Source organism: Mus caroli, chromosome 7, assembly GCF_900094665.2.
Source record: "Mus caroli chromosome 7, CAROLI_EIJ_v1.1, whole genome shotgun sequence".
Lineage (NCBI taxonomy): Eukaryota > Metazoa > Chordata > Mammalia > Rodentia > Muridae > Mus > Mus caroli.
Genome location: NC_034576.1, coordinates 143,493,326 through 143,502,863, shown reverse-complemented (window position 1 = coordinate 143,502,863; position 9,538 = coordinate 143,493,326). Strand labels below are relative to the sequence as shown.

General features: G+C 52.8%; 2 protein-coding genes across 9 annotated transcripts in view; one reads left to right on the top strand and one right to left on the bottom strand.

Annotated features, from left to right (window-relative positions):
• Nucleotides 1-2,279, top strand: part of Deaf1 (DEAF1 transcription factor) — a 34,094-nt gene extending 31,815 nt beyond the window's left edge. For all 8 annotated transcript variants that reach the window (XM_021168947.2, XM_029479288.1, XM_029479287.1 and 5 more), the window contains one exon: nt 1,838-2,279. In XM_021168947.2, coding sequence (XP_021024606.1) covers nt 1,838-1,942 — 105 coding nt within the window. In that variant the 3' untranslated portion in view covers nt 1,943-2,279. The remainder of the gene's footprint in view (nt 1-1,837) is intronic.
• A 2,090-nt stretch (nt 2,280-4,369) lies between these two features.
• Nucleotides 4,370-7,389, bottom strand: Drd4 (dopamine receptor D4). Its single transcript, XM_021168711.1, has 4 exons — nt 7,088-7,389; nt 5,535-5,647; nt 4,879-5,447; nt 4,370-4,712 (listed from the first exon to the last, which is right to left on the bottom strand). The coding sequence occupies exons 1-4, from the start codon at nt 7,361-7,363 to the stop codon at nt 4,510-4,512; spliced, it is 1,161 nt and encodes a 386-aa protein (XP_021024370.1). The 5' UTR covers nt 7,364-7,389; the 3' UTR covers nt 4,370-4,509.
• Nucleotides 7,390-9,538: the final 2,149 nt, after the last annotated feature.

Here is a 9,538-nt window from a genome sequence, read left to right as displayed (position 1 = left end):
AGGCCAGCCTGGTCTACAAAGTGAGTGCCAGGACAGCCAGGACTACACAGAGAGACCCTGTCTCGAAAAAAACCAAAAAAAAAAAAAAAAAGAATGGCTGGTTTCTTTGAGAACATCCTGCCAAGAGTCAGCACCGGCTCTCTTGGCTGGGGCTGAACATTTTCAAGCAAGCCAAAGACATCACTGTGTGCATCTATGAACCATCACACAGAGACTTTTTCTTAAAGGGATTTAAAAAAAATCATTGTTTTAAAAGTACATGATGTTGGTGCCAAGTATGGTGGCACACATCTTTAATCCCAGCATTTAGGAAGCCGATCTCTATGAGTTCAAGTCCAGCCTGGTCTACATAGCAACTCCCAGGCTAGCCAGAGCTACCTAGAGACCCTGTCTCAAAAAAAACCGAAACCAACAACAAAAAGTGTGTGTGTGTGTGTGTGTGTGTGTGTGTGTGTGTGTGTGTGTGTGTGTATACTTGTGTACTGGTGCCTGCTGAGAGACCTAAAGAGGGCATCGGGTGTGTTTCTTTAATATCTACCCATTCCTTTGAGATAGTCTCTTCCTGAACTCTTCCTTGGTTAACTGGAAGCCAGCAAGCCCAGCTATCCTCCTCCTGTCTCTGCTTCTCTTGAAGCTGGGGTTGCGGGCATATACTGAATGCCTGGCCTGTTATATAAATGCTATGATCCAAACTCTGATCCTCATGATGTCACAAGAGCACACTTCACCACCACCCTCTAGCCATCTCCCCAACTCTTCACTATGTAGAGCTGGCAGGCCTTGACCCCAAACTCATATATCAGCCTGCCTCTACCTCCTGAGTGCTGAAGTGTAGCTGGGGGGGAGAGAGGGAGATCGGTGTGGGTGGTGCCCACGGAGGTCAGAGGAGAGTCTTGAAGCCCTGGAACTGGAGTTACAGGCAGTTGTGAGCCACCAGGTGGGTCTGGGAACTGAGACTAGGTCCTCTTTGAGTGTGCTTAACCACTGAGCCATTTTTCTACTACCAAGACTGATTTTTAAATCTGGCTTTTTTTTTTTTTTTGGTTTTTCAAGACAGGGTTTCTCTGTGTAGCCCTGGCTGTCCTGGAACTCACTCTGTAGGCCAGGCTGGTCTCTCCTTCCCAAGTGCTGGGATTAAAGGCCTGTGCAGTGCCACCTGGCTGGGGCAGGTTTTTCTTTATAATGACAGTGAGGCTGGCCTATCCTGAGGCACCACTCGCCTTCAGAATGCGCTTCTTCATGGGCTGTCTGTGTGCATGTGTGCCTCTGCGTGCAGATAGGATCATCCTCACAGGGATTGTGAATATCACTGTGGCTGGCAGTATCACACAGAAATTTATTTGTTTTTACTGTTAGCCTAGGCTGTTATCAAACTCCTGGCAACTCTCCTGTTTCAATTCCCCCAATGCTGGGATTACAGGCATGAGCCACAGTGCCTGTAATTCTAACAGCATCTGAGTACGGTGGCACACACCTCTAATCCCAGCCCTCAGGAGGCAGAGGCATGAGCATCTCTGTGAGTTCGAGGCCAGCCTGATCTACTAGTTAGTTCCAGGACAACTAGGGCTACATGATAGAGAGACCCTGTCTGAACATATTCAGTCTTATTACGTGCGTGTCTTTTGTTATCTGGTCTCTACAGCTTCAGTGGTTGACACACCAGCCCTGATGGAAACATTCCCTGACTAACAGCACACAAACAGCCCCCTTAGTGTGAAATCTAGGGCTCCTCCAAGCGCCCCAGCCCAGTCCATCCACAGGTGATGTGCTGCTTGGTACGCAGTGGGTCCCTGTGTCCTTCCTGCTAACATGGCTGTCTGTCTGTCTTTTCTTCTAGGACTGGAAAGACCATCAGCATGTGTGTGGCCAGTCAGCGTCTGTCACTGTCCAGGCTGATGACGTCCATGTTGAAGAAAGTGTGATAGAAAAAGTTGCTGTTTGAGCCAGGCTTCTCCCTGAGCTCTGCTGTGAAGCCATCGCAGGCTTAGGCCCTCTGATGACTGTGGGGGCTGCTGAGAAAAGGGGCCATGGGAAACTTGCCGGACAAGTTATTAACAGATTGTGCCCTTGGAAACAAACTCCTGCCAGAGACCAAGGAACACTGGCAGCTTTCAGAATGGGGCACTCTGCCACAGCCCAGGGGCCTTGGCCTATCACGGTGCTCTTTCTTCCCTGGATCATGAGTGTCCCACTACCCTTGGGGGTGCCCTATGCCACGTGTACATACCTGTCTTATCTGTTAATAAACATGTAAATAAAGCTCCCACCCCATGCCTGGATGTTGTCAAGCCATTTTATATTCAAATGACCAGAAGATTTCTGCTAAGTCCTGACTGTGTGAGTATAATATACACTGCCACGTGTTCTACTGTGGGGATGTAGGCCTCCAGCAATCCTCTTGTTGACCTACCTTCACTGCTGTCGTGGCCAGCACATAGTGCAGGCCAGCCTGCGACCCTCCTGAGGAGTTTTCAATCTGTATTTCTCTAGTGGAAGTAGGTGTGGGAGACCCACATATCCCCTACTAGTGCAGGGAAGCTTTAAGTTGAAGTTTAGGATGAATTTTTATATTTTATGTTTATAGACATTCAGAAGGGTAACTGAGGGAGGGTCATGCATGTGAGTAAGAAGATGCCAAGTCTGTAGGGTCCCTGCCTTAACAGGGAGTCGGGCACCTGGGGCCTTTCTACTGAATAAGGTCTCCGTGACCATCCTGTTTAATTGGAATCAAGCCTGGGGCCTCTCCAACCCTTTGAGCAGGAGCCTTGCCATTGTTTTCTGGTGGCAGAGAAGCCCTCAACTCTAACCAGCCACCCAGACCATGCAGTTAGCTGAGATTATACAGCTCAGTTTAATACTAACAGTGGCAGGAAAACAAGACCAAAATGGCAAAGTCATCAAGGAAATGCCCACACCATGGGACAGCTGCATGGGCATCCATGGCATCTACCCCCAAGGAGTGTCACCGAGTGAGGGCCCCAGAACACCAAGATGGGTTTAGGGGTAGTGACCACCCAAGAGCAATGGATGAGTGACACATGCCACCTGGAATTCATCCAATTTATTGTTTCCCTTTCCTCTAAGGAAGAAACTCAAAGGGTCTAGGGGCCCTTGGGTCTAGGGGCCCTTGGGTCTAGGGGCCCTTGGGTCTAGGGGCCCTTGGGTCTAGGGGCCCTTGGGTCTAGGGGCCCTTGGGGCTCAGTTCCCCAAGCTTCCAGAGACTTCTGCTCCCCTCACTTGAGTTTCAACCTTACCTTTGTATCTGTAGAGCCTTTCAGTTCAGTGGAAATCAGCAAAGGCCAGGCACGTTTGGTATCCTAGAGTCTCCAGGGGCAAAACTTAAGGGAGCCCCAGTTCCACTAATACTAGACTCTATGTGGACAGACATGAACCCAAGACCCCATTGACCCCTTAGGAGCATGCTGGTCCTGGAAGGTCAACAGACGACACAGCAGGGGCATGAGCATCTAGAGCCCAGTGAGGCCTTATGGCAATTTCTCTCTGTGCAGGGGAATTGCCCCTGTCCAACCAGAACTGGTATAAAATGTGTGTGTGGTGGGGGGAGGGGGTGCTTACTGCTGTAGAACTCACAGCTCATTATTCCTCAATATTGAGAACAGAGTGTGACACATTGTGCCAGCTGCCTTTGATGTGGGACCCCAGCCTAGGACCACCCTCCCACAGCCCCCCTGCACTCCTGCCCACAGCAGCCCTGACTCACATCTCTCCCATGACAGGACAGGGGTGGGGGGGGAGTATTAGGGTAGGTGGTCCCTATCAGGAGTCACCTCTTCTTGTAGAACTGGGCCTTGGCCAAGGAGCCCCAACACATTGGCTGCTTGGGCCCCTCAGTCCAGCCTTGAACCCTGCCAACTGGTCACATAGATACCCAGATGCTGGACATACATGGGGTAAAGACAGACTGGGTGGGCCTGAGTGGAGGACTCCCTTCCAGAGGGCACCTTGTGGAACTTGGTCAGTGCCGAGTTTCAGGCACCTTTTGGAGAAAGGCTGATAGAAAGCTATGTGTGCTGTACTCAGAAAGTTTCCAAAATGGGATACCCCCCCACCCCTTCAATGACAGCAGAGCCCTCCCTCCCTAGCTCTCCAAGGAGCAAGAGTTGGCCTGAATAGGATCCTGAGGACCCAGCAGCCTCAGGAAATTCCTCTAGCTCCTCTTCTAGGACACTTGGTCACTTTTCATGATGAGGGGAAACTAAGGCAGATGTAGTAGTTCCCCTACTCTTCTGGGGCAGAGACTTCAGAAGCCTCCTGCCTCCTGGAGCTGAACTGAGCATCCTCAAAGACAGAAGTTAACAGGGGCAGGGACGGGGGGGGGGAAGGGGGGGCATCATCCAGACAAAAGAGCTTCCTCTTTTCCTTGCTTTTTCCCAACCCCCAGCCTTCATAAGTGGTTAGAAAAGATTTCATTTAATCAGACTGAAAGAATGCGCGCCAGCGCTCTCTGCACACAGGCTTGGAACTCCTTGACCTCTGCAGGACATTCTTTCAGCAGCGGAGACGGAGAGTCTTGCGGAAGACACTTCGAAACTCGGCGTTGAAGACGGTGTAGATGATGGGGTTGAGGGCACTGTTGACATAGCCTAGCCAGGTGACAGCACTGACCAGGCGCGGAGACACGAAGCAAGCCGGACACAGCGCCCGCGTGATGTGCACCACGAAGAAAGGCGTCCAACACACCAGGAAGGCCCCTGGGGGTGGGCGGTGTGAGCCTGTATACCTGCACTCGAGGTCCCTCACCCAGGATCCCCCACTTTTCACCCTTCCAACCTGGACCCTCCCCCTGTCCCCGGCCTCAGCTCCCGGGACCCCTCCCTCCCTCTCTCTATCAGTTCTTGTCCCAGGGCAGGAACCCACCGACTACCACCGGCAGGACTCTCATTGCCTTGCGCTCCCTTCCCGTGATCTTGGCGCCTCTCCTGCGGGAAGACGGTGCAGGAGGTTGCGGGAGCGCTGCATCAGCGAGCAGACACCCGGGGCTGCAGGGTCTCTGAGAGAGATCTGACTCAGGCCTGCTGGAGTCGCTGGGGCTCGTCCGGAGGCTGGGTAAGGGAGGTGGACAGTCTGGGAAGAAGGGACCCTGAGTAGGGTCCGACACCGGCGGCCCGGGGCCACTGGGTCGGCGCGGCGCGCGGCTGTGAAGTTTGGTGTGCCGAGCTGCCTCCCAGCGTCGCAGGCCGCGGAAAGTGGCCCAGTAAAGCAGTAGCATGAGCGGACAGGGCAGGAAAAAGGAGCAGACGGACGAGTAGACCACATAGTCGCGGTTCTCCAGGCAGCACACGGCCGGATCGCGGCCGGGCACATCATTGAGGCCACACACCACAGGCGCAGCCACCGCGGCAGACAGCAGCCACGTGGCGGCGATGAGCATCAGCTGGCACTGACCCTGCTGGTTGTAGCGCAGCGGCACGGTCACGGCCACGAACCTAGAGGAGCACAGGAGCGGTGAAGCTGCCGAGTGGGGCGGCTAACCGGAAGGTGGGACTGGGAGAGGGGTCGTCCGGGGTACCCACCTGTCCACGCTGATGGCGCACAGGTTGAAGATGGAGGCGGTGCACAGCATGACGTCCATGGCCATGAGCGTGTCACAGAGGCGGGGGCTCAGCAGCCACACGCCACCCTGGACCTGGCCACGCAGAGGTTGCAGAAATGAAACACAAGACCTGACCTTTGAGCCGCGGACTTGCTGACCCCCACTCATGTTGAGGGGAATCGAGGGCTGTGTATTAGAGGGAAGGGGGTATACAAGCCCGATGTGAGCCTGAGACATGTGTTGGAGACAGAGAGTGCAAACAGACCTGCTTCTTGACTTAGGTTTTCTTTGGTTATGTGAGAAGCTTGGGTAAGACCCAGGAGGGTTGATAACATCTAGGGGAGAGGAGGCCCTAAATTCTTAAGCCTGGCCCTCTGCCCCCTAAACACAAATCCTACCCACCTCCAAGACTCGAGTTATCCTCCCTGCATGAACTGTCACTGCTGTGGGGCTTTGGATAGGTCTCTTCACTTGCTGGACACATGGCAATTGTCCTGAGGACAAATGTGTCCTAAAAATACAAAGACCTCACCGGGCTGTCTGTGAATCTGCTGCACGGAGTGTTCTTTTTCAAGGGCAAAGGAGCACACAGCCATCTCAAACCAGCCGTCCCCAAATCCCTTCACACTGATTTGGGATGATTATGAGCTTAAGAATCATCACAGTGACGTCTGTGCCTTGGGGAGGACCTGGGGTCAAGTGTGGCCACTGGCCTCCTCCGTTCCAGCTCCAGAACTCAGGGTCTTCTTTAGACACACCATTCATCCCACCCCACCCTGCCCAAACCGTGGGCAGATAAGAACTGCCAGTAACCACAGCAGACCCACCTACGAGCCAGACCTGATCTGGGGTGTCTCTGTTCCAGGAGTCTCCAAAAGGTCCTGAACCCACTCCCTTTAGCGGCCCCTCAGGTTCAGTATCCTGCCCAGGCCTCTCTGCCTTCACCCTTTGCTGCTCCAAGCTCCTGGGAGCTGGGTGGCTGCAGGCTTTGGGCTTCTTCCGAAGGGTGAGAGTGAGCTGTCACAGGCTGGTGTGTGTGTGTGTGTGTGTGTGTGTGTGTGTGTGTGTGTGTGTGTTCCCAAAAGGCAATGGTCATCGGTAGTGATGCTGCGGTGTCTGCACTTTCCCCTGTCTAGCTAGCTGGGTTTTTTTGTTTTTTTGTTGTTGTTGTTGTTGTTGTTGTTGTTGTTGTTTGCCATGGGCTGCGGGATGCAGCATTTCTGCAGTGGAAGCCAGGGCTTAAATAGGAAGGACAATTTTCTGCGATTCTTGGTTTTAGGGACACGAGTCCTCTCTGGGTAGGCAGATCTCAGACAGAGTAGGAAGGAATCCAGAGGGTGGTAGGGTGACGGACAAGAGGAAAAGTAGGCGAAAGATTCTGAAGAGCGGGAGAGAGTGGATAGTCAGGAGTGAGGAGACCTGGCGTCCCTGCAAACACCCTGGCTCAAGGTGGCTGAGGGTCCAAGCGCGAAACTGCGCTGGGGCTGGGGGCTGGGAGCGGTGGAGCTAGGGTAAGAGCGCACCGAGGCTCACCTCGGAGTAGACAAAGAGAGGCAGCACCAGCACCGCGAGGAGGAGATCGGCAGCCGCCAGGCTCACGATGAAGTAGTTGGTGGGTGTCTGCAGCGTGCGCTCGGAGGCCACGCTCACGCACACGAGCGAGTTCCCTGCCAACACCAAGCCGATGAGCAGCACGCCCCCCACCAGCGCCGCCGCGCCCGCGCCCCCAAGCCCGGCGCCAGCCCCCAGGGACTCTGGCCCACGCCCGGCCAACAGCCCACTGTCCTCAGCAGCGCTGCTGTTCCCCATGGTGACACAGCTGAACCCGCTCCGCGAGGCGCTGAGCCTGGGGATTTGCAGGCAGGGGCTACCCGGAATCCCGCCCACAGCGCGTCCAGCCCCGCCCCGCCCCGGCTTGAATTTCTGAACTCTAGGAAATTGGCAGAGGGAGAAATGCTTCAATTCAAGAGAAATTAGCGAAGTGACTGGCATAAAAAGGCTAAGCAGCGGCTGGTGTGTCCCCTCATCGGGGCTAGTTTGTGCTTCCAGAAACCTAGGTAGAAAAGCAGGTTGTCTGGACCAGATTTGTCAGAGCCAGCCATCCCATCCCGGCCAGGAGACAGGCCACTAAATTACCTGTCAAAAGCGGCTCTCCAAGATACCTTGGAGGATGTGGCAGAACCTATCTATACTCCTGCACTGGGGTCCTTTCCACGTGGGAAACCATCAGCTCTGGTTCTGGAACAGGTTAAGGGCTCCTCGCTTCTTTCACTAACGGTTCTGGGCTCAGCAATACTGAACAATCTGGCACACCAAGCTCCTTCTCTGTGGGCAGATGTGCTGCAACTCTTGGGATCCAGGCCTTGGCTGGCCCTACTTTTCTCACCATCTCTCTTCCCAAGTCTCCTTCAGTCAGTGCTTAAGCGGACCATGGTGAAATTGATACTTGGCACCTCCAAGGCCCAGTCTTAACTTTTTATCTAATTTATTATTATTAATTTTATTATTGTTGTTATTGACTTTTCAAGGTAAGGGTTTCCCTGTGTAACTCTGCATGTCCTAGAACTTATTCTGTAGAGCAGGCTAGCCCTGAACTCAGATCCTTCGGCCTCCCCTCTGTCTCCAGAGTGCTGGAATTAAAGAGTGTGGACCACTATGTCTGGTTCAGCCTTAACCCTTAACCATCCTCTGTGGGCCGCTGAGTGGTTACCCCACTTCCTATCTTGACCCTCAGCTTCCTTACATTTGATACTGTATGGCACGCTGACTACCAGGGGTACCTGACAAGGACTCTCTGAGCTGAGAGAACTCTCACATGGGGGCTCTTTCCCCAAGCCACATCTGGAGGCCACACTTTTCTCTGTGCCAGCACAGGAACCTAGGCTGGAACAGGACAGCACAGGTTGAGAGGACACTGTAGAATCAGGACAGGAGAAGAGACAGCAGCAAGGACAGTCCCTGGAAGATTGGGAGCCCTTGCAGTGAAAGTACTTGGGGACTATGCTGATGAAAGAATTTTTGTATATGGGCTTAATAATGCTGAGAGAAATTACCTGGAGTCCGGTGACTAAAGGGCTAGCTTCAAGTGGATGTAGACTATAGTTGGTGTTTGCTACTTTGTGGGTTCTTCTCTTTCCCACCCTTTATCTCCCCTCCCCCTGTTACACCCCCATCACTAGATGGGAGGAAAAGAAAGATAGAGGGGAGGCGGGAGAGATCCCTTTATTTCTTCTTTGAGCATGACTACTAGACTACTAACAGACAGCATCCAACCCCCGCTCCCCCAAACATCAACCAGCACACCCCACCTCTCCAGGCCCTGGCATTTATATAACTGAAAAGTTCCCAGAATTCCAAACATCACACAATTGCAGAAACTATCTGCAGCTGGCAAAACCATGCCTCTGCTAGAGTACGAGGCAAATCATAGTCAGCTGCTGCGGAAAATACAAAGCACCCCCATATATATCCTGCACCTAGGATTAGAACGAAAATGTTTTCTTGTATTTCTGTTTTTTTTTTAAGTAAAAATACTCATGTAATTTCACCAACATTCCAGAATTTTCAGTACAGTGATAAAATCACTCCTTGACTAATGTAGATCCTGTCTTCTCACCTCCTGGCAAGCCTCAGAGGCTCCTTTCAGGAAAGGGGGAGTTAAATACAAAATGCTTGAGGGAATTGGGCCAGCCCTCTAAGAACACATACATGCTTATAGGTATCCAAATGTACCCTAACTAAGGTACCTAAATCCCTCTAACCCATCCTTAGCAGGTTGATATAGAGAACAGGCAGACTCTCCACCCTGCTGAAGCCTCCTTTGGGCCCCAGTGACTCAACCCAGGACATGAGTTTGAGCCTCAGAGTCTATGACTGAAAAGTTGCCTTCTAGATTCTGCATGACCTTTGTGGCATTTGTGCGTTCACATTCAAGTGTACACCAATATGTATGTGTGTGTCATTGCCCTCTCCCTCCTCTGCACA